The sequence below is a fragment of the Zootoca vivipara genome, chromosome 6 (genome assembly GCF_965207765.1).
Source record: "Zootoca vivipara chromosome 6, rZooViv2.hap1.1, whole genome shotgun sequence".
Taxonomy (NCBI): Eukaryota; Metazoa; Chordata; class Lepidosauria; order Squamata; family Lacertidae; genus Zootoca; species Zootoca vivipara.
The window spans coordinates 81,800,279-81,823,865 of NC_142589.1; the positions used below are offsets into that span (position 1 = coordinate 81,800,279).

A 23,587-nucleotide genomic window follows, 5' to 3' on the forward strand; every position below is an offset into this window, starting at 1 on the left:
TGAAGGGTCCAGGGTGCCTCAGGGTTCGCCCAAACCCTTATACTGTAGATCCCATCTCAAACACCGAGATCATCCACAGGAGTGTTGTTGGGCATTCCCTAAGTTTGCGAGAGTCACTTGACAACTAGAAGAACCCTTTGGTGCTGTTGGCCCAGTCCTATGGAACTCTGCCACCGCAGATTCAGCGGGTGTTTAACTTTTTATGACTTTAGAGGATGGTTTTATTCCTGTATCCCGATTTAATGAATTTTTACAAAAGAGCGGTAGGCAAATATTTTCCAAAATACACTGGCCCCAATGTTGCAAGTGGCCCTGATTAACAATAGAGTGGAGATTCAAGAAACAAAAAACTTTATTTTAGGGTGGGTGTGAGTGTGTGAGAGATCTGCTGTGTGGCACATTATGTACAGCGGGGGGAAAGAACAACACAAGAAGAGGAGCGGAAGAACCAAACATGTGTGAGTCTGTGTCCCACCCCACCCCAAACGCCAGACGTTTCTGCAGAAGGTTCGCAGCAAAGAGTTCACTGGCGGAGGCGGAAGATCGGCAGAAATGGGTGGTGGGCAGGCAGCCCTCCAATCCGCCTCTTTCGCCAGGAGGAACATTCCCAGAATCCACTGGGCTTAACTGGGACAAAGTAGCCAGCCAGCCAGCCAAGGTAAGTACCGTCCCTTCCCAGGTGTCCTCCCTGCAGGAGAGGGGTGAAGCCGACTTCCGAATGGCCCTGCAGGCCCTCCTCAGTCGCTGTCGCTGCCCTCCTCGCTGGACTCGGACGGGGCCTCGCTGGCGCTGGCCTCCCCTTCCTCTTCCTCCTCCTCCTCGTGGTTGGAGTGTTCCTCGCTGCCGCTGTGGAGAGGGCTCTGGCTGCTGCCGCGACGCTGCTGGCGCCGGCCGCCCCCTTCCTCGTCCTCCTCTTCGTCCTCCTCCTCCTCGCTGCCGCTCTCCCCTTCGTCGCGCTGGCCCCCCTCCTGCTCCGAGTCCTCTTCCTCGTCGTCGTCGCTGCCAAAGATCTCCTCCTTGTCTCGGGCCGCCCGCTCGTCCTCCTCGCTCTCCTCGGCCGGAGCCCCCTCGCCTTCGCTGGCCTCCCGCTCGCTCTCGCTGGCTGAGCGCCCTTCCTCCTCGTCCTCGCCCTCCTCTGCCTCGCTGGCCTCCTTCTCGCTCTCGCTGCCTTTCTCTGGCTCCTCGTCTAGGGCGAGTGGGAAAGAGAGAGAGGTGAGCACATGGGGGCAGGGGAGGGAAAAAACAGGGGGAAACTTGGCTTTTCAGGGGGACCGATTGAGTTTCTTTCAAAGGAACTGAAGGTGGCAGTACTTGACTCCCCCCCCTCATTTAATCCCACACAACAACCCTTTGAGGTGGGGCAAGGGCTGAGAGAGGCGATGGCTACCCCCCCCCCGAGGAGTCACAAGGTAAGCTTCATGGCCAACTGGGGGGATTTGAACCCTGCTCTCTCCTCGCCCAACGCTCTAGCTAAAGCGAGAGGACGGGCCAGGGCCATTCCTTTTTCTTTCTTTTTTTTAAATAGTTTTTTATTAAGTTTTATAATTTTATATTCAACACAATCATTTTTATCACAAAAGTATATATAAACCCCTATCCCCACCCCCACCCCATCCCACCCATGACTTCCCTCAACTTCCTCTTCTGGTTCTTTAGATATTTACTTCTCCTGCCGGTTTTATTCTACCTTAATTTTATAATCTTTTAATTGATACAGTGGTACCTCGTTCCGGGGTGCCGTTCGCACCCCGAAAACTACGCAACCTGAGTGTCCATTTTGCGCACGCACAAAAGTGCGACATCACACTTCTGCGCATGTGCAGACCGCGCACAGGGTAAAAAATACTTCCAGGTTTACAGAGTACACAACCCGAAGCATACGTAACCCGAGGTATGACTGTATTATTACAATCTTATCACTTTTGTACCATACTTATCCATATTACATCTTGCCCTTTATTATTCCCCCATTATTGCATCTTAACTTTCATGCTTGTTTTCTTAATTGTAAGTGTTTACTCAAACCCTGCTGGTGAGTCCACTTCTTTACAATACTTCTGTAAACACAACATATACGCTTCCCATCCCTTTAAACGAAAAGGGCAGCGATGGAAGGCAGGACCTCCCCCTTTAAGAAAAAGTGATGCCGCTGAGCCAGCCAATGAGGCAACAGTGATGGAGCCGCCTTGGAGTGTTCCACCAGGTGCCAAAAGGCAGGGGGTGTTCTTTAAAGCAGAGGATGCAAATTTTGCAATGTGGCCGCCTGGCCACACAGGCACCTTCAGCAGCGAGCAGGGAGGGCACCAGGGAGAGATTTTGCCAACCCAGCACCTACCTGAGCCTTGGGCCTCTTTGCCCAGGTCCATCTCCTCCTCCTCCTCCTCTTCCGGCTCGTGGTTCTCCAGCTGGGCTTTGCGGGCTTCCTGCAGGGGACAGAGCTGCGAGTTAGGGGGCATTTGGGGAAGGAGAAATCCCCCCAGCTGACTTCCAGCAACACCATTGGCCTTCCTGCGCCAGGGCTGGAGTCAGAGGCAGGTCAGAACAAAGGGCTAGGCTGCCAGGGAAGTTAACTCTTTATTCAAGGACACAGCATGCAACTCGAGCAACCCTGAGTTGCCCCTTCTGAGCAGCTGCCAGGACTAAAGGTCCCTGCCTTCCACCCCTCCTAAGTCTCCTCCTCTCCCGGATGTTCCCCAAACCGTCTCAAGATGCATCTGCACACCTCTGGCCTGCCCTCCTCATTATCTTGCATGTTCTTGGAGATCAGGGGAGAGGGGAGTTTGTTGCAACAGGAGAGGGAGATATCCTGGATAATTCAGCAGCTTCTTGACCCCCTTCCTCTGTTTCAGCCTCAGAGTCTGAACTGCTCCCTGTCACAGGTTCCTCCTGCTCACTAAACCCTGTTGTCCTGTCCGTATCCAGCATCTCCTTCCAATCTCCCTCTGACCGCTCCATCAATCCCCGGGTTCCGAGCCTTCCTCCTCTGGGATATCCCTTGGGTTTCCCCGGCTGGTGCCTCCCACCACTCCTTATCATCCAGTCCGTCTCCACCCCCATCGTCCAGCCCAGACACTGAGGTCCAGCTCTGAGGGCCTTCTGGCGGTTCCTTCCCTACGAGAAGTGAGGTTGCAGGGAACCAGGCAGAGGACCTTCTCGGTGGTGGCGCCCGCCCTGTGGAACGCCCAGATGTCAAGGAAATAAACAACTACTGTATCTGACTTTTAGAAGACATCTGAAGGCAGCTCTGTTTAAGTTTTTAACGTTTGATTCTATTTTTAATATTCTGTTGGGAGCCACCCAGAGTGGCTGGGGAAACCCAGCCAGATGAGTGGGGTATAAAATAATTTATTGTTATATTATTATTATGTCACTTCCCCAGGTTCTGGGTTCACCTAGCCTAACCCGGCCAAGACCAGCCAGAGGGTCCAGCACTCTGCTCCCGCAACAGCGGCTGATGGGATGCCCCTGAGAACCTATCTAGCAAAGCAAGGTGGAAAAAGCCTTGTTCTCTCCCGACTCCACCTCCCCCCCCCGGGTATAGACTGCTTCGGAACATGGAGGCTCCACAGAACTGCCATGGCCAAAATTGTTATTGGAACTTAGGAACCCCAAAGGTACCAGTGAGCAGAGGGACCTTCCTTCCCAGGGGGTGGACTTTTGTCATCTGTCTCCCATCCCAAGTCCTCGTTTCCAGAGAATTTTGACCAGAAAAGAAGGCCTGGCCTTCAGAGATTAAGGTGTACCAGGCCCCAGATGCCGAGGACCAAACAGGATTTCCGTATCCCTAGTGGTGGTGGCCAATAGCCAGTGGTTCGCCTCTCCTCACTAGGAATTGGTTCTAATTCTGTCAATGATCCTCATTTCCAGTCAGCACCCGGCCGGCTCCAATGGCCAGAGCAGGACAGTGAGATGGGGTGGAAGCTCAGAGCCAGGATTCATAGGTCCCCATCCTCCCGCCATCAGGGAGGTATCTCTAGGCCAGCCTTACCTGTGCCTCCAGCTCCTTCTCGTTCATATCTCGGTGCTTCACCACCAGAACGGCGTTGGTTCCCGACTGCACCCCGGCCTTGGCTCGCCGTTTGCTCAGCCGCACTCTGCGATGGGAAGGGAGAGGTTAAGGAGGGAGCAGGGACCCGACTCCCTCTGCGCATACAGATATGCCCTGGCAGCAGGATACAGCCCTCGAGTGCTGGTGGCATGTTGCACAAAACTGGCGGTAGCAAGGGGCTGGTTGCATGCCGGAACCGCCTGCACCGCTTAGCAGAGGGAACACAATGGGATGTCTCTGGGAAGGCCCTTATTTAATAAATTCAAAGTATTGGAAGGGACCCCCAAGGGTCATCCAGCCCACCCCCTGCCATGCAGGACTTGCAGCTCGGATGCAACATGTGCCAGGGGGAAAGGACTCAGGTAGGGAAGGTTGGGGGACATAAGAAGAGGCTGCTGGATCAAGCCCAGCTAGTCTCACAGTGGCCAAATACCCCAAATTACCCAGGAGTCTAGGTAGACTGCCTCTGGACTTGGAAGTTCCATGAGATCGTAACATGCCCATTATGGGAAGCCCGCAAGCAGGATTCGAGTGCAGGAGCAACTCTCCCCTCCTGCCGTTTCCAGAAACTGGTATTCAGAAGCGTTTACTGCCTATGACCAGGGAGGCAGAGGAGACAGCTATCATGGCAAGCAGCCACCGATATCTTTCTCTTCCTTCATAATTTGTTTTTGTTTTGTTTTTGTCCTTGTTTTCGTTATCTATTTTGTGCTTCTGTTTTGCATTTTTACGCCGCAAACTGCCCAGAGATCTTCAGATGAAAGGCAGTATACAAAGGAACCAAACAAGAAACAAGGAAAGAAATACATAAAGTGCCTAATCCTCTTTTAAAGCCGCCTACGTTGGTGGCCATCCCTGCCTCCTGTGGCAGGGAGTTCCATAGTTTAACCCCCCTGGCCTCCAGCACACTTGCCCCACCCTCCCAAAAGGCTTCAGTTTCTCCCTCCGCCTCACCTGGTCTCCAGTTCGTTGTAATAGACCCCGTCGCCCTCCCGGAAGATGAAGAAGTAGTTTTCCTCGTAGCCCTTGCTGGCTTTGTTCTTGACGTTCCAGTTGTATTCCCGGGCGATCTTGTACTCGTACCTGGAGGAAAGGGATAGAAAGAAAAGGGTGAGGGCTTTGGAGCACCCCCATATTCATTCCGAGGTGTTCTCCCGCCCCCCTCCAATAATCCCTTCGGCTAAGAGGGCAAACGGTTCTAGCCAGGCTCTCTCAAAATATAATCACAGCACTGTCATCTATAGTCCAAGCCCCTGCAATGCAGGAATCACAGCTGAATCCCCGAAGAATGGCCATCCAACCTTGTTTAAAAACCTCCAAGGAAGGAGAGTCGGAGGCCGTTCTTCTGTTGAACAGCCCTTCCTCTCAGAAAGTCATCCCCAAATGTTTATTCAAGATTTCCTTTCTTGTAAACTTGAAGCGATTGGGTTTGAGCCCTACCCTTTAAAGCAGGAGAAAACAAGTCCCCGCGTGCAAAAAGGTAGTGCCTCGGAAACGGCGTGGGCAGGAAGCATGTCTGACATGTTGGTTTTCCAAGTGCGGGGATTATTATTATTTTTTAAAAAAAAGGTCTCCTGGTATAGTTTTGCTTTCTTAACCAGACAACCTGTGCGCCCTCCCAGTTGGCACACGTACACATCCTCGGGAGCGTAGTCCATCTCTTCGTCTTGGTCCCGTTTGCGTTTCCGCATCGTGTCGTCCACAGGGAGGAAGTAAGCCACAAACTGGTTGCCTTCCTCGTCCATCATGCCCCTGCAATTGGTTGGGGGGGGGGGGGAGAGAGAGAGGAAAAGGAAGGAAGGAAGGTTACCTCTTGTATGGAATCCAGTAACAAACCAGTTGTTTAACCCCACCCCCCCAGCTTCTCCAAGTGGGGCTTGGAGGGATTCCTGCCTGGAGCCCATGAAGAGAGCTGCATTTCCATACCTAATCATGGCCTGGGACATCATCTCGAGGGCGGCCGACCCACTGGTGTCCTTGGGCGCTGGGTCAGAGTCGAAGATGACCTGGGCGCAAGGGTTGATCCACATCTGGCAGAGGGCGGAAGAAGAGTAGCTTACGGCATGGCAAGAACCCTCCAGAAATGGCACACAGCTGGCAGGGCCTGCTTAGAAGTGCCTCATCCCCACCCCTCCAGGATTCGCCCCAAACGGGCCTGGCTGCATAGTCCAGGGAGGAGAGATGAGGGGCTTCTGGTGCAAAAATGGGGAGTGGATGCGAGAAGACCAGGGCAAGAAGGGGTTCTGTGACTACTACTCCACCCCCTGAGTCTTACTCTCTCTTCTTTGGGATTAGGGCAGAGAGGTCCAGATTAAGCCCTTTAGAGGCTCTAAGCCAGGCATCCCCAAACTGCGGCCCTCCAGATGTTTTGGACTACAATTCCCACCTTCCCCGACCACTGGTCCTGTTAGCTAAGGATCATGGGAGTTGTAGGCCAAAACATCTGGAGGGCCGCAGTTTGGAGATGCCTGCTCTAAGCACTTAAAATACAGTATATGCAATTATAAACCACAAAATAACATTTTATTTTTTGAAACGAGATGAAACCTACAGTAACATGGAAAATAATGTTCACTTTTGTATACAGTTGTACCTTGGTTGCCAGAAGCCTTGGAATTTGTACGTTTTGGCTCCCAAATGATCAAAAACTGGAAGTGAGTGTTCCGGTTTCAAATGATTTTCAGAAACTGAACATCTGGCGCGATGCCTTGGTTTTTGAACAATTCCGGAAGTCAAATGGACTCCCAAATGGACTCCCAGAACACATTCTGTTCGAGAACCATGGTACAACTGTACTTCCGCTTTTTTGTATTCAGAAAGTTTTCTCCTACTTTTTCCAATTGCAAAGTGTTTGATCAGATCCTCAAAACCAACTCTACATAACACAGCTGCTTCTGTACTTAGTGGAGATAAGGCATCCCCGCCTGCCTTGTCGCATAGTTGTTCTGTTGGGATTTTTAATATATTTCGGCTGAGAAAATGAACACCCAGCTGAGCAATTTGTGAGCACTTAATCCCCGTGATGGGGTGAGCTCCCGTTGCTCGGTGAGCTGGCCACATGACCCGGAAGCTGTACAACCTCGGCCAGTAAAGTGAGATGAGCGCCGCAACCCCAGAGTCGTTTGCGACTGGACTTAACTGTCAGGGGTCCTTTACCCTTTAATGTTAAAAATCCAGCCATGGGAAATTTCTGTGGCTTCCCCACTTCCCTTGATGCCCTAAGCAAGTGCTTGTTTCGCTCAGTGGTTCATTCACCTTTGCCAAGAGCCCAACACCTCTCTAATCTCGCTCTCCCTGCCTCCGGACCCTTTGCAAATGAACAGGAAAGGAAGCTTCGTAGTCGACAAACCATAGGAACCGAGCAGGTAGAGGCCTAGTGGCGAGAGCAGGGCTGCTGTAAACAAAGCCCCAAACATCTTAGATCCAACTGCCCCTTCCCTCGATCTCACCTTGAAGTCAGGGAAGACAGGCATGACCTCCACAGGTGTGACTCGAGGCTTGCTGTAGTGCTGAGCGATCTGGAGGCAGAATTTGGAAGTGAGAAATGTGGGCGAGGCCAGCGGCGGCAAGGACACCATTAAGCTTCTCAGAACTGCACCCCCAAATCCCCGAAAAGCATCATCCTCCCAAAGGGACACAGCAAATATATTTATGCTGCCCCCCACCTCTGCATTTCCTAGCCAGGTGGGCAGCTTTAAGCTCTGAGTATTGTGTTTTAATGCTTAACCTGCCCTGGAACCTTCGGGTGAAGGGTAGGTAATCAATCAATCAATCATCATCATCATCATCATCATCATCATCCCCCCCTTTACAAAAGTGCAACAGTGAGAGGACACCGGTTTCATTTTCCAAAAATGAATTTTTCCACTCTAGGCAGCTCACCGATTTCTGAGCATCCTCAAAGGTCTTCTCGATGGCCGCAATCTGGCTATCTCTGTCTTTGTAGATCTCTTCCTCTGTGAACTGTTGCTTGACAGACACGCCAATCCTGATTGAGAACCAGGAAAGAAATATGTATCAGAAAGGAGTCGTTTACCCAGATAAAGGAAGACCATAGCAGTCCTCGGGAGGAACTTTGGGAAACTGGCTGAAACAGATCTCTCCGGAGGCTTTGAAGGCCTGGTCCAGAAACTCAAAGATTCATCACGTTCATCGCTGTATTGTTGGCTGTTTTACACTGAAACAGCAGCTTTTAAAAATATGTTTAATTTCTACTCACTTAACCTCCGGCTTCTCGTTGGAGACGCCATAGCGGTTGAACTCTGTGGAGATGTATTCGGTCTTCCTCATCCATGGCACCACTTTGGCATGCTGCTGGGATCTGCAAAGAAAGATATATATATATCCACGTCTCCCTACAGAGGCAAGCCTCCAATTCCCACAGCCATGTTCCTAGCCCTCAAGATGGTCTGCAACACCTGTGAGAAAGACCTAGGAAGGAAACGTTGCTGGGTTATCCTTTGCCACTACATTGCTTCATTTCAATCACTGAGCTGTGCACCTGGCTGTTAACCAGAGGGTTGGTGGTTCAAGCCCACCCAGGGGTCCCTGTGGCCAGAATTCCTGCATTGCACAGGGTTGGGCCAGATGACCCCTGGGGGGTCCCTTCCATATTCTAAGAGTATTTTTCCACTTAACATATAAGTTCAAAATGCTGACTCCTGCTTTAAAACAAGCATTAAAACGTATGTATTTCGTGCCAATGTGCTTTTCAGAACACGAGGCCACTGCACTGATCTGCATTTACATGGGCAGAAACTCTGGAACTGGGGAGAGGGGCCGACCCATAACTGATGAACAGAACAGCACAAGATGGGGGAGGGCAGAAGAGTTGTGCAGCCCCCAGGGGGTGAAAGGGAAGCTGGGGAGAAGGGAGTTTCGGGAAGGTAGCTCCAAACCAGGAAAGCAGCTTACATGGGAGAGATGCTCCTGAAGGAACAGCTTGGCCAGTGAGGTAGCAAGAGCATCGGCCCAAGACCTGGGAGAGACCTGGGTTCAAATGGCCACTTGGTCAATCTCACCAAGAGACCTTGGGGGCTAGTCGCTGCCTCTCGGCCTCACCTACCGCACAGGGTTGTTGTGAAGAGGGGGAGACCCACGTACGCCACCTTGAGCTCCTTGGAGAACAAGGTGGGAAATAAAGGCAAAGAAGGAGGAAGGAGGAGAGCAGTAACCCAAGGGAGATGATGATGGCCTGAAGATTCAAGAGGGCAAGGGACATTTGGAGTCTCGGGAGACAACAAAGGGCAGAAAACAGTTTCCCGGCCCAGGTGAAAAGCACTACCTCTTGGAACTGGTTGGCGCTTGGATCTCCTCCTCCAGCAACTTCTCGTCGGCAGGATCTAGAAGAACTGCAAGAAGCCAAAGGTGCAGCAGTGGTTAGAGGCCACAGGCTGTTACCCCTTATATAAACACCTAGCCTCGTCTAACTATTTCAGCCAAACCCCTGGCAACCATCTCTGGCCAGACTTCCTGGAGTTCTGATTGTTGGCTTCAGAACATCCATGACAGCCTGATACACAGTCACATTAAGATGTACCAATCGTAGGCAATAAAGTGGGATTTTTTTTGCCATGAACATCAACCCAGGCCTTCTGGGAATTCCTTGCAGACAACTGCAGTGACTGGAGACAGTCAGCTCATGTAATGACCATAGGAGAAATGACCGCTGGGAGAAGCGAAGAGAAGAAACGCCACGGTGCATCTGCAGCAGCACAACTGGATGCCTTTATCAGCCCCAGCTGCAACGAAACATGTCTCTCCCATTTAGGTCTCTACAGCCTAAGTCGGTGCTGTAGATCAGTGTTTCTCAACCAGTGTGCCTCCAGATGTTTTGGGACTACAAGTCCCATCATCCCTAGCTAGCAAGACCAGTGGTCAGGAATGATGGGAATTGTAGTCCCAAAACATCTGGAGGCACACTGGTTGAGAAACACTGCTGTAGATAACTCTCGATTGGTTTTGACTTCACCCCCAAAGACACACTCCTCTGTTGCCTCCCAAAACAGACGGATGCCAACCATGTTTAAAAGCTGGCATCCTAATCCACAACATATTTGTGTGTTACATCAAGTGGGTTGTGCAATGGGAATCCAAAATGTATCAAGCACATCTCCACAATCAGAACCCACAACTGCTGTGCACAGTTATTAAAAAGGTAAAAAAGGTAAAGGACCCCGGGACAATTACGTCCAGTTAAAGGCGACTATGGGGTTGCAGCACTCATCTCACTTTCAGGCCGAGGGAGCCAGCGTTTGTCCACAGGTGGGTCATGTAGCCAGCATTACTAACCTGCTTCTGGAACAATGGAACACCGTGATGGAAACCAGAGCACACGGAACACTGTTTACCTTCCCACCGCAGCAGTATCTATCTACTTGCACTGGTGTGCTTTCAAACTGCTAGGTTGGCAGGAGCTGGGACCGAGCAACAGGAGCTCACCCCGTCATGGGGATTCGAACAGCCGACCTTCCGATCGGCAAGCCCAAGAGGCTCAGTGCTTTAGACCACAGCACCACCCGCGTCCCGCATGGTTATTAACGTTTCCTGGTCCCGCAACTCCTCTCACCATTGGGGTCGATGCGATATGTATCGGGGTTGATTAGGTCTATGGTGACCCCCAGGTCAGGCTCAGTCAGGAGGTCATGTTTGTGCTGCTTCTCAAGAGAGGTGGCTTTGTACTGTACAAACCTGGAAGGTTACAGCAGCAAGAGGCAGGTCAAGCAGCAGAAAATGCATAAGCAGAATTTCAAAGGAATATAATTATTTCAAAATATATAAGAACAAGCATTTTCCAATTTTGCATGGGTATGTCATGAAAAATTCTTGCACTGTTCTCCAGCTAAAGGGCAGTTCTAATTATGAGTTTTAATCTGCAGAAAACGTGCCTCTGAACACCAACTTAGTGGGGGCATTCTCCTTTCTCTCTGGCACAGGAGAGAATATGAACCAGCAATATGCGGTTTTCACAAAAATAATCAGTCTTTAAATCTGCAACCCAATTTACTGAAGACACCTTTCAAAAATGCGGAATGGATCTTGCCTTTCCATAAATGATGCCTAAAGCAGTAAACTAACAGTAAACTAACAGAAAGAAGAATAAAAATGGCAATATAAAAATGTGAGCACATAAAACAGCGCCAACTTAAAAATGAAACTATTTTAGCAACTAATGACTGCCCATTCACTTTTGTTTCCTCTGTGTAACTTTTCACATAAGTATTGCACATCTTCTATGCTTCTATAATCTATTTTTACATGCAAACTTAAGACATCATATCCATTCAACGCTTTGCAGCCTGATAACCTGCAGATATAACTCCAGAATTAACTCGCCATGCGCTGTAGAAAAGTCAGCCTGGTCTGTTTAAGGCACCAGAGGATCCACTGTGGACATGCTAATATGCAGAAAATGGCAGCTCCACACACCTCTCCCTGCTCACCTGTTCTGGTCAAATGGGTATGTGATGAACTTGGGGTCAAAGGGGATATCGGGAAGACTGTTGCAATATTTGACGCGACACACCACTCCCGACCTGCAAAGGGAAAGGGGAGAGAGGTGGGACCACTTGCCACGCTCCAAGCAAGGGGTGAGGGATGGCGAGGGGTGATCCTTACCTCTCAGGAAGCGTCCGGTGGGAGTTGGGCCTGAGGAAAAAGAGATGGGGTTACTGATACTTTAGCACAGAGATGCCGGCGCCAAAGAAATGATACTTGGGGGAATGGTTTAGTCAATCTCCTTTGGAATTCATTGGTTCATGCCCTACCCCCCAGAGCAGGAGAAAACAAGTTTGGACCACCTACCAAGTGTCGGCCAATAAGATATTTGAAGATGGCCATAATATCGCCTCTCAGTCTCCACTTTTCTAAGCTAAACCTACCCAGCTCCTTCGACCGTTCCTCATAAGGCTTGGTTTCCAGACCCTTGATCGTCTTGGGCGCCCTCCTCTGCACACATTCCAAGCTTGTCCATAATATGAGTAGCATTATTCATTACCCGTCTTTCACCCCAAGGTCCCAAGACGGTTTTCAGCATCAAAACACAGCATTAAAAGCAGTTTTTAATATGCAGCAGCTACCTAAATACTATTCTTACTTTCTATTTACTGCATTATTCCACACTTTATTTCTCAGTTTTTAACGGAAGTGACTCAAATCGACTTAAGAACAAGTGCAGGCGAGCAAGTTGCCCAGCCTGGCCCTTCCTCCCACTGTGAGCAACAAGACGCCTGACAGAGGGACCCAGGAGTCCGGGCTCAGCCCCTCCCCCTCTGCGAAACCTTTGGGGAGAACTGCTTGGCGGGGCGGGGGGGAGCAGGAGACCCCTCTCACTTTCCTCCCCCATTCCCCCTCCCCTCTTCCACAGGGGACCCAGGCGTCCGGGAGAGGGGAGTGACGTCACCCGTACCTGTGGCCGGGCTCTTCCCGCTGCGCCTGAGTCTGGATAGTGGGCGCCATCGCGAAGCCCCCCCTCAGGAGCAACAGGCTACGCCAGTCAACGGGGGCGGGGCTTAATAACACCTCTTTCCGCCGCGGAGCCCGCTGGGAAATGTAGTTCGCCTGCTACGTCAAGCCACTTCCGGCCAGAAGGGAAAACGTCGCAGCCTGCTTATATGCGCGGGAAATCCATAGTGCGATATAGCACGCCGAGAGCCGCCCTTCCCCCACACAGAAAGCTGTCACGAAAGGCAGGTCGGGAAATGGAGTCCTGGCCGCAATGCACTGTGGGGTACATAAGAGCCCGCAACGGCCAATCAGATTTTTCAGGCGAAATACATGCCGGGATCCTCCCCGCCGGCGCCGGCGCCTCCTCCTGCTCCCGCGATGCATGCCGGGAGAGGTAGTTGAGACGAACTACAGAACCGAGCGCGCTGAGGGGGAGGCAAGATGGCGGCGCCTCAGCAGCCGCCTCAACCGCAGCCGGCGCAGCTGACGCTCCTGCAGGCGCAGGTGGGGCCACCCCCCGGCAGCGCCGCGGCGGCGGTAGGTGGGCACCCCGGCTCGGCGCAGGCCGCGGCGGGAGCGGCTTCTTTAACGGTCGCCCAGGCTCCCGGCGGGCTCCAACCTCCCGCGCAGGCGCAGGACTTCGACCCGGTGCAGCGCTTTCGCCTCCTGCTGCCGCAGCTCAAAGAAAGCCTGCAGGTGAGGGGCGGGGGGCGGGGCCTGATGGCCAAGAGAAAGGGGAGGGGCTGCTGGGCCGTTTCCGTGGAGACGGAGGGACGGAGTTCGGGGAAAGGGCGGGGGAAAGGGGGGCAGAGCTTAAGCTCTGTGTGTTTACTTAGGTGGGTTTCTAGTCCTTTTTCCAGTCTTCTGTATCTTTGGCGGTGGCTTCTTCTTTCTGCAGGGATGGGATGGTCTTGGCCTAGCATCCACTCTCACATACAGGAGTCAAGTCTTTCGCGCTCTGAGTCCAGCACAATTAAGTCCTGTACCTTTCAAAATCATAGCTTCTGTGTTTTTTTAAACAAAAATAATTTTGAACAGTCTCTTCAAATCTTTATATGTCACTTCCCAGTGACAGGTTTGTTTATTGTGGTGTGTTTATTTATTATTTTTACTATTCTTATTAATTTATTAAATTTATATGCCTAGCCAGCAGGACCAGTGGTCAGGGATGATGGGAGTTGTCATCCAACAACAGCTGGGACTCCCAGGTTTGAGAAGCACTGTGCTAGAGTTTAGTCTGGGTGAGGGGAGCCCTGTGGCCCTCCAGGTATTGGTGAGCTACAACTCCCACCATCTGCACCCATTGAATGTGCCCTCTAAGGGCTGATGCAAGTTCCCCTCAACTCATTTAGTCCTCGGTGTGCCCCATGCATTAAGCTTTTTCAACATTTAAATCCCCTTCCAAAGGCTGCTTGCCATCTCATTCTTTGCTCATACTCTGTGGGTGAGATTTTAGAGCGAGAGCAGATAAGAGAGTAAATCTAGACCAGGAGTAGGCAACCTAACGCCCGTGGGCTGGATGCAGCCCAATCACCTTCACAATCCGGCCCACGGACAGACCGGGAATCAGCATGTTTTTACATGAGTAGAATGTGCCCTTTTATTTAAAATACATCTCTGGGTTATTTGTGTGGCATAGGAATTTGTTCATATTTTTTTCCAAAATATAGTCCGGCCCACCACATGGCCTGAGGGACGGTGGACCGGCCCATGGCTGAAAAAGGTTGCTGACCTCTGATCTAGACAATTAAAAGAGAGAGAGAAACCTAGCATTAATCTAGCCATATGCATTTATTTATTTATTTATTTATAACATTCCTACCCAGCTCTTCTTCAGCTTTGCTTGAGTGGCTTACATGCAGCAAAATGGCTTATAATCTAAGAACAAAATACGGCGCACAAGGGGGAAGGGGCAGGGAGGGAAAAGGAAAAAAGCAAACTCAGGCTTAATCAGCTCTTATCACAGCCACCTGGCACAGTTCAGGGGGCAAGGAGGTGCCTGATGGAGCCAGGGTTTTGGCAAAGCTTGTGGAGTGAGCCTTCTGCTTCCTCCTCCACTGAGGCAGCCTGATGGCTGTGCTGTATCTGAAATAGCTGTTGGTTTGTTTAGATTTTTTGAAAAATATGACAGGCTGTAGCTACATTATTATAATTATTACATTTATATCCCACTGTTGCTCCAGCTGGCACACATACTTCTCCCCATTTCATCCTCGCAACAACCCTGTGGGGTCGTCTTCTTCTTTGGAGATCCCTCATAGCCAAATAAGATTGTCTTCCATAAACACGGTTTTAACAATGAGTCCGTAAGTGACTGTGGAGGCCAATTTTGGATCCACACATCCTTCCACAGTGGGGACATTGGTCTCTGGTGTGGATTTGCCAAGCGTGCCTTCCTCTTAGCACGTTTCTCCCTTGCGCCCTGAGTTCGAGTGTCTTCAAAGCCCATGACACCTTTGGTAAAGGCTGTTCTGCAACTGGAGCGCTCGCAGGCCCGTGTTTCCAAATTATCAGTGTTTATACTACATTTTTTAAGATTTGCCTTGGGAGTGTCTTTAAACCTCTTTTGTTGATCACCAGCATTACACTTTCCATTTTTAAGTTTGGAATAGAGTAGTTGCTTTGCATCAGGCATCCGCACAATATGACCAGTCCAACGAAGTTCATGTTGAAGAATCATTGCTTTGACACTCGTGATCCTTGCTTCTTCCAGTTCAGTTCGCCTGTCTTCCCAAGTGATGTGTCAAATTTTTCGGAGACACCTCTTAGGCTAGCCTGAGAGGGGCAGTGACTGGCCCAAGGTCACTCCCGGTCATCTTCATTGCTTAGTGGGGGATTTGAGCCCTCTCCTGAGTCCATCACACCACACTGGTTCTTTAAATATGGGGCAAGTAGGGCAGCATGAAATACAATGGCCCTTTCGGAAGCTGTTGTGAACTGATAGCCCTGCGAGGCCCTTAAATTCTCCCTCCCCAGGTCCAAAGCCAACTTCCTACATCTGCTCTGCCAGACTGCTTGACCTCGGCTGCAGAGCAGCTAGCAACCCACCTTTGAGAAATCACAGCTCTAACCCTTAGGCATCACTCCCCTCTTGCTCCTCCTGCCTCCACTGCTCTGGTCTCTCTTGCACAGGCCTCCCTTCCCTTTCTGTTTCGCAAATGTGTGGTTTTGTTTTTTGCTTTGTTTTTCCCGTATAGCCCTTTGCCGAGTCAGACTTTTTATTTTTATTTTTATCCCCGCATTTTGAAACAACTCTTGACTCTTTCCGAAAGAATGAAGCGTCAGTCCTTGGCCCAAATATATGAATTGCTGAAGCGGTAACTTTTACCCTCCCCTCCTTTGGTCTGTGTGGTGCGGGGGCGAAGAGAGCACAAACAGGGGTCCCGTGGTGGGGTGGGAAATGGATGCTTCACCAGCCCCAGGGCTCGTGTCCAAGGCTTCTGGTAAATGAATCAGCATGGCAGGATGAGCCCCCGGGGCTGGGGGTGGGGGGCACCTTTATCCCTGTGTCAATATCCCTAGAACGAATGGAGCTGAAACGGAACACACTTCTGCTTGGACCCGGAGGCGTTGGCATGCAGGTTTCCAGGATCTGGTGGTTTTTTGTGTGTTTTGTTTTGATACCATCGAGCTTGCCCTCGCGTTTCCTGACCTTGCGAGGTCCTGGAAACGAAACCACAGCTCTCGGAATCGCTGCTTGCTCCCAGCCAGCTATTTCTGACTCGCTGTGGCCTTGGGGTAGAATTTAATGTGCCCTGGGGCTCAGTTTCTGTGGAACATACTAGGAAGCTGCGCAATAATAAAAAGCTTTCCTTTTAAAAAAAATCATTTTTATTTGATTTTACAAATATAAATTTATAGCCATACCAAATACACATCTTTATAAAGAGATTACTCTGACTCTCGAGACTTCCCCCCATCCCCTCCATGGGTCCCATTGTCAGCATTTTCAACTGCATATTATTTCATAATCTATATTTTATATCTATCCATATTGTCCATAGTATTTGTTACATTACAAGTGAGATTAAAATCCTGCTCACATTTTCATCCGCTTACAGTGGTCTCCCAAATAAATTATAAACTTTTCCCAGTGTAGTCTAACAGCTTAGTTTGTCATTCCTCTCTGGTGAGAACTCTTTCTTCTTTCCATCTCTGGGCTAGTCGCATCCATGCTGCTGTTGTCGCATACCTATAATAAAAAGATTTCCAAAAGGAATAAGCTAGTGCCCAAATGAAAGGATGGGGGGACAACTGGCTTGGCAGCAGGGCTTGCCAAAAGGATTGGGCAGGGAGGTGGTCTTAGTAGATTGCACACTTAGCATGAACCAACACTGTGATGCAGCAGCGATAAAAAGCAAATGCAATTCTCGGCTGCATCAGCAGAAGTCTAGTGTCCAGATTAATGGGTGTCCTACTGTATTTTAATATTGTGAACTGCCCTGAGATCTATGGAAGAAGGGCAGTACAATATACAGATTAGGTTAATAATAATAAACTCAACACACTGCTCTATTCTGCTCTTGTTTGACCCTACCTGGGAGTCCAGTGGTGCTGCTGAGAACCTGTGACCCTCCAGATGTTGCTGGACTACAACTCCCATCCCCCCATGCCATTGGCCATGCTGGGTGTTGGGGGTCCAGCCAAAATAGCCACTCTTTGTTCCGATAAACACCCTCTCAGGCTGCTGTCACAGGGCCACTGAGCAGGTGGCTAGGCCACAGCCTTAATTCATTCCCAGTTAACAGTTTGGTTATCTAATCGTCTTGATTCCCAGCGTCACAGAGCCGCTGAGAAGTTGCCAGGCAAACTGCCCTTTCAAGCCCAGATCAGGCGTTTTGTCTTGAAAATGTGCTTGTTTGCTTCATGCTGAAACCAAAAATTTGCATCGTTTTAAGAAATCGGCAGCATATGGTATATTGATATTTGCACACTTGGCCAGGCTCCAGAGGGGTGTGCATGTGGGTCTTTGGCAGATGTGCCCTCTCTTCCTGCCACAGCTGTCTATCGCCCCCGATTTGTAAGCCAATATACTGTACTCTCTGCCTCTTCTATTTGCAGAGCTTGATGAAAGTGGCTGCCCAGAACTTCATCCAGAACACCAACATTGACAGCGGACAGTGAGTTTTTGCTCCTACCCCCTTGCCCTGCTTCTTTCTCCCCTCCCCTCCTCACCCCCTCCCCTAAATGCAAATCAAAGATTGGCTTTCCTTTCCTTCCAGGAAAAGCAACGACGGCCCCGTGCAGAGAGTGGACAAGAGCCTCGAGGAATTCTATGCCTTGTGTGACCAGCTGGAGTTGTGCCTGGTGAGTGTCCCAAGAGTTTCCCATATTGGCAGCAGGATCAGGCCTTATGAAATGCTCCCTCCTTTTTATTTTGCACGCCATATCATTAATTGGCGAGATTCACCGCCGCAGGTTCAGTTGCTCGGGAGCACTGAAAGACAAACAAACAGGCACGTACAAAGCAAAGGTCAGTCAGTAAGAGATTAACCCCCAAATTCACAGCTGGGCAGCATCTTCATTAGGACCAACCCCAAAGCCACAAAATAGTGAGCAGGCTTTCCAAGTCCTCCAGTACTCTTTCATCAGGCAAAGAAGCAGCAGGGTTGGGAGTGGGGCGCAAAAATCTGGCTGTGAAGTCTGGATTTGGCTCCAAGATGGGAGACGGAATCCATCTTTGCTTGGTGCTGCAGGTTGCAACTTGGATTTATTTATTTTGTGCAGATTTGTATTGATGTAAATTCAGAAGCGCAAATAAACCCCACAATTGAGGTTACAAAACAGAGGAGCCGGGCAGAGGTGGTGTTTTTCAAATAAACAGAGAGCAGATAAAAGTAGCAAAATAAAGAGGAGCAAGAAACATCATGAAGGCCCAGGAGAGTTTTGCATATCTGCATTGGGCACATAAGAAATAAGATCCCATAAGCGACGTAAAAGTGTTCTGGGATCTTCATACCCTTAGAAACGCACAATGTGCAATTTGTTTTCTCTGCAGCTGCCAGAGTACATATTCTTGTACTGCAACAAGAGGTTTTAATTCCTGTGGTGCCTTCCATTTCTGGGCCAAAGAGGTCCTCGTTGCAGCCACATTAAGAAGTTTCTTAGGTTGGAAAGCTGCTGTTTGTCTGCCCCACAAATTTAATTGCATTAGACGGGGTTGGACTAGATGACATTTGGGGGCATTCCTAACACTACAACTCTCTGATTCAAAAGGGAAAGTTGTGGGGAGGCTTGAATGGGGAATGTGTTTATTTTTTTCCCCCTAAATGTCGGGGGGGGGCATTCCCACCATAAGTGGGGAAATGTCCCCCTGCTCCTGCAGCTGCACCAATATCCCTGTGGGGTATTTGATGCCATCTGAGATAGCTGCCCAGGAGTGCGATGCTCTTCCCCATTTTTTGAAAACTTAAAAGCCTGGCTGTTCCCCAGATATTTTCTCACAGTCCATATGAAGCCCACGGTCCCTGGTTAGACAGAGAGACTGATTGGCTGCTATTACCCTTGAGTACTAAATGGGTCCTCCATATACAAAGGCAGTCTACCCCTGGGTAGCAGGTGCCCGGGACTAGCATCAAGGGGAAACACCTTGCTCTGCCTTACAACTTGGGTCACCGTTTCGGGGAGAAAGGATGCTGGATTAGTCGGCCCTTCAGCCCAATCCAGCGAGGCCAAGTTCCTAACTCTCTTTCCGATCTGCCTCCCCTTCCTCAGCGCCTGGCCTACGAGTGCCTCTCCCAGAGCTTTGACAGCGCCAAGCACTCCCCGACCCTCGTGCCGACAGCCACCAAGCCGGACGCGGTCCAGGCAGAGAGCCTGCCCTACACCCAGTACCTCAGCATGATCAAGTCCCAGATCTCTTGCGCCAAAGACATCCACAATGCCCTCCTGGAGTGTTCCAACAAGATCACAGGAAAGGCCCCCTCCCAGGGCGTACTTTAGGGCCGCCTGCAAGCTGTTCCTGCAGGACGTTTTGGTTGGAACCGCTGGGCGACAGTCAGTTCCCGGCATGACCAGAAGGAGGCAGTCCTGTCAACACAGACAGACAAGGAGCAGGGAGCTTCATTGTCCTCCCTCCTCTGCTCCCTTCCTTCTGCCCAGGTCTAGACGTGAGTCCTCTGTGGTGTTCAGGTTCCCGACAGGACTTGTCTCCATCTGGGCCTGTGTTGGTTTCACATCTTCCACAACTTCTAACCGAAACACTAGGAGCTCAACTCAGATGCACAGAAATCTTTTCGCTTACAAACAGTTCTCTTGTCAGAGAAGGATGCTGTGGAAGTACGACAAATTAAAATTCTCCTGATCTATCAGGCCTCACGATCTGCAGGTCTTTCTTGGAGCTGGCCAGTCAATATTTTTGCTCTCTTTTTTTTCCTTTCGGGAGAGAGAGGCTTGAGGACCACCCATAAGAAGTGAACCTGCCAGCCTAATCCCCCACAATTCTGCAGGTTCCTTAGCCAAACCTTTCCGCCTGCTATAGAGAAACCCCTCTAAATCTCACACCTTGACTTTTTTCTGGAAGATGAGCCTGTGCGAATGTGTGTGTAAGTTTGTAGATTTATCAAATGCATAATTCTGCAAAGGAGACTTCCTGGAACCCTGTGCAGGCCTCCTGCCTGTGGATTTTCCTTTCCTAATGAATACAAAATGAGAAATCTGACCCAGTAGTCTTAGGTCAACCTGGGCAGGCTGTCTCTACCCTGCCGTCCATAAATTGGGTGACCCTGGCAGGATAAAAAATTTTCTTGCGGAAGAAGAGACCCTGCAAGCAAGTCTTCACACAATGAATCCAGGAAGGAATGCAATCTTATCTGGTTCTTATCTCTGCGTTCTCTCTGCTCATCATTTTGTTTTTTTCTGCCCTGGGGGAGTGTGTCCTTTTCCATCTCTCGTTGGTTTTGCTCCCTGTTTTCATGCAATAATTTGCCACTGCAGAGAAGACCTGACCTGTCCCCTGTTGTGGAAGACTCTCAGTTGTGGAAGACTCTCAGGGTGCCGGACTTTAGGCTGCAGTCCTCCACAGGTTTACCTGGGCGTAAGTCCTGCTGGGTTTAGTGGGACTTCCTTCTGAGTTCACGCTTCTACGCTAGCAGTCCTGCTTTGAAGACCCACTAGCAGAAAAGGAGTAAGCTTGCCAGAACCAGCTTACATTCCATTGATTTCAGTGGGCCTACTCTAAGTAAGACTAGGTCCGGATCCAACCCATTAACCTTTTCAAAGAGCTTTGTTTCCTTCTACGCTGCCAGACTTGGGGACCAAGGCAATGCAGTTTTGTTACTTTGTACAGCAGTAAAGGATTCCTTTGTGATTCCCCCCGCCCCCCAAAAATCCATTCTGTTCCTAATAATTAAAAAAAGTGTTCATTTTGCTTCTCTTAATTCCCAACTCGGTTGCTTTCGTTTAGCAGGGGAACCCGTGGAACTCTGGGCATTTCTCAACAAGACTGAGAGCAGGTTTCTCGATCGAGAACCAGCATGGCATAGTGGTTAGAGCGTTGGGCTCGGATCTGGGAGACCAGGGTTCAAAGATAATCACTACACTGGGTCAGAATGGGGTATATGTGGTGTACTGGGCGTTAGGGGACGAGTAGTACCTCTGGTGGGGTCATGCTCCTTCTGGAGTAGTTTGATCACCTTTGGTAGCCACCCTGCACTCAGACCTCACCTGCGGCTCCTGGAAGCTGCAACAGTGGCCACAGACCAGGAACAGTTTTGACCAGCCGGCTCAACCAGGTGAGGGCAGCCGATGGGTCTCAAATCCTCAGTGAGTTATGGAATTCCTCTACATATGAAAGACAAGCTCCGGCAGATTGAGTGGATGAGACCAGTTGTGAGTCCAACTGCCAAGAAGGTGGTTTCTGCATGTGCTGCAGAGGGACGTGAGGGGCAGGTGGGGCTCGTCCACCTGAGAAGGTAGCCCATGCCCATCTAGGAGAAGGAAAGCTCTGATCCTAAACCTTCACTGCCTGGGGGGGGGGGTCATCTGGGCAGCCCAATACCTCCCTACACAGTGCCCAAGCTTGCGCCCCAAGGAGATCACTTCAGTGATGCTAACACAGCTGTTTGACTTCACCCCCAGAGGCGCGCACTCTTGTCTCTTGAGACAGGTGCCCTCATAGGACGAAAGCAAACTGCATTTATCTCTCTGTGTTACGTTTCCAGCAGCAAATGGCTGGGATATACCCACCCACCACTGAAGTTCACAAGCAGCCTTCCATCTGGTAGACTGCTGCAGTCCAAGGAGGTTCCATTTAGCTGCTGTGTCCGATGTTTTCTTCTGAAGCAGTAAAAAGAGACAGAGAGAGAGAGAGAAGGGGAGTTCCAAGCCCTACATCCCTGACACATTTCTGTTCCCAAACCTCAACTAACTCAGTCTATCAATAAAAAAAATTGTTTGTATCTGAAGAAGTGTGCATGCACACAAAAGCTTATACCCAGAACAAACTTAGTTTGTCTCTGATTTTTTAAAAAAAATATATTTCAACTGTGCCACACCGACACGGCTACCTACCTGAATCAAGTCTATCAATGGCTGCGAGCCGCAATAGCTGTGCTCTGCCTCCACAGCCCGAGGCAGCAATGGTTCTGATTGCCAGTTGCTAGAAGCCGCAGGAGGGGAGAGGGCTCTTGCCCTTGGATCCTGCTTGCAGGTTTCCCAGGCCAACCAGTTGGCCATGATGAGATCAAGAGACTGGCCTTAGATGGGTCACTGGCCTGATAGGGCAGCAAGACTTCTTTCACAACCTCCAGGTCCTGAGGCAGTCTTATCTAGATCCCTAGATTCTTAAGGGTGCTTGGCCACTGTGAGAACAGGATGCAGGACTAGGTGGGCCATGGCCTGATCCAGCAGGCTCTTATGTTCTTATGGAACCTCCAGGTCTAGAGGCAGTCTATCTGAAGTTCTTAGAGGTATTTGGCAAGGGAGGGAGGGAGAGAGGTGGGAAGGGAAGTTCCAAGCCCCACATCCCTTGTTACACATCAAGGTCACATTTCTGTTCCCAAACCTCAACTTCTTACATTCTAATGGGACCTCCAGGTCCAGAGGCAGTCTATCTGAACTTGTAAGTTCTTAGAGGTATTTGGCCATGGGGGGAAGAGGATGCTGGACTTCCAGCAGGCTTCTCTGCTGTTCTGTGCTCTTACTGCCCCACCCAGTCCATCCTCGAGCTACCCAGGAGGAAGGTTTTGCAATAGTTTTTTTCCAGGCAGGCAGAGCAAGAAGGGGACGTTCAGTCCCGGGAGCTGTGGCCGGAAAAGCAGCTGTTGCATCACAACTGGATGATCCTCTCTCTCTTTATATATATATATTTCAAGCCTCTTGCTGCTAAGGGACAAAATCGTCCAGCCTGCCAAGCCGTCTCCTGGGTCCTTCCCCCTGGGTGCAATGATGTCTCATTCCTCCACCCACCGACCTCACACCCTTCTGCACCACCAACACCCGTCTCTTGCCGGGGGTTGCAGAGGAAACCGCAAGAGAACAGCCTGTCCCCAAACGGCTCGGGCTGCACCTCTTCAGCCTGCTCCCTGGCCTCCCCTTTCGAGCATGTTGGGCCTGCGAGCCAAAAGCGCCTGTGAGCTATTGGAAAAAGGCACCTCCTGCCAAGCCACAGGGGCAGAGCTGTGTCAGCAAGCAAGCCGAGGGCTGGAAAAAGCCTCGTTTGGGCTTTCCGACAGCTCATTCCCCAAACGGTGCCAAACGCGGCTTCCGAGATCGCCGGCCAGGTTGGCACGGTGGCAAAGGAGCCTGCCCAGATTAAAGCCTGCTGCCAATCCACCCTGGGGCAGTGGAGATGGTTTGGGATCTGCCATGATCAGTAATAAGACTGTTGTTCAGGAGCTAATCTTATTTTGCCTGTGCTGGGTCAGACCAAGGACCCATCTTGGTCCAGCATAGAACCGTAGAACTGGAAGGGTCCCAAGGGTCATCTAGTCCAACCCCCAGCCATGCAGGAATCTCGACTCAAGCATCCATGACAGATGACTTAAAAAAAACCTCCAAGGAAGGAGAGACCACCACCTCCCGAGGGAGACTGAGAATCTAAGCATCAGAGAAACTTCCCTGTTAGGGAGAGCTGAAAAACAATAATAATACCCT

General features: G+C 50.4%; 2 protein-coding genes across 2 annotated transcripts; one reads left to right on the plus strand and one right to left on the minus strand.

Annotated features, from left to right (window-relative positions):
- Positions 1 to 334: 334 nt before the first annotated feature.
- PAF1 (PAF1 component of Paf1/RNA polymerase II complex) lies at positions 335 to 12,766 on the minus strand. Its single transcript, XM_035117365.3, has 14 exons — positions 12,456 to 12,766; positions 11,666 to 11,695; positions 11,491 to 11,583; positions 10,617 to 10,738; positions 9,333 to 9,399; positions 8,268 to 8,369; positions 7,931 to 8,036; positions 7,498 to 7,566; positions 5,975 to 6,078; positions 5,684 to 5,800; positions 5,003 to 5,131; positions 3,989 to 4,094; positions 2,336 to 2,423; positions 335 to 1,186 (listed from the first exon to the last, which is right to left on the minus strand). The coding sequence occupies exons 1-14, from the start codon at positions 12,503 to 12,505 to the stop codon at positions 738 to 740; spliced, it is 1,632 nt and encodes a 543-aa protein (XP_034973256.2). The 5' UTR covers positions 12,506 to 12,766; the 3' UTR covers positions 335 to 737.
- A 139-nt stretch (positions 12,767 to 12,905) lies between these two features.
- Positions 12,906 to 20,871, plus strand: MED29 (mediator complex subunit 29). Its single transcript, XM_035117366.3, has 4 exons — positions 12,906 to 13,189; positions 17,555 to 17,613; positions 17,716 to 17,800; positions 19,208 to 20,871. Exons 1-4 carry the CDS (start codon positions 12,935 to 12,937, stop codon positions 19,433 to 19,435), a joined length of 627 nt encoding a protein of 208 aa, XP_034973257.2. The 5' UTR covers positions 12,906 to 12,934; the 3' UTR covers positions 19,436 to 20,871.
- The last annotated feature ends 2,716 nt before the right edge of the window (positions 20,872 to 23,587 follow it).

Excerpts from the sequence above, each read along its gene's own strand:
- PAF1 (XM_035117365.3), bottom strand. The coding sequence starts at position 12,505 with ATGGCGCCCACTATCCAGACTCAGGCGCAGCGGGAAGAGCCCGGCCAC. Across the intron at positions 5,132-5,683 it reads GACTACGCTCCCGAGGATGT|GTACGAGTACAAGATCGCCC; the intron begins GTACGTGTGCCA and ends CCTTTCCTCCAG. Across the intron at positions 1,187-2,335 it reads CAAAGAGGCCCAAGGCTCAG|ACGAGGAGCCAGAGAAAGGC; the intron begins GTAGGTGCTGGG and ends CACTCGCCCTAG.
- MED29 (XM_035117366.3), top strand. The coding sequence starts at position 12,935 with ATGGCGGCGCCTCAGCAGCCGCCTCAACCGCAGCCGGCGCAGCTGACG. Across the intron at positions 13,190-17,554 it reads AGCTCAAAGAAAGCCTGCAG|AGCTTGATGAAAGTGGCTGC; the intron begins GTGAGGGGCGGG and ends TTCTATTTGCAG. Across the intron at positions 17,801-19,207 it reads ACCAGCTGGAGTTGTGCCTG|CGCCTGGCCTACGAGTGCCT; the intron begins GTGAGTGTCCCA and ends CCCCTTCCTCAG.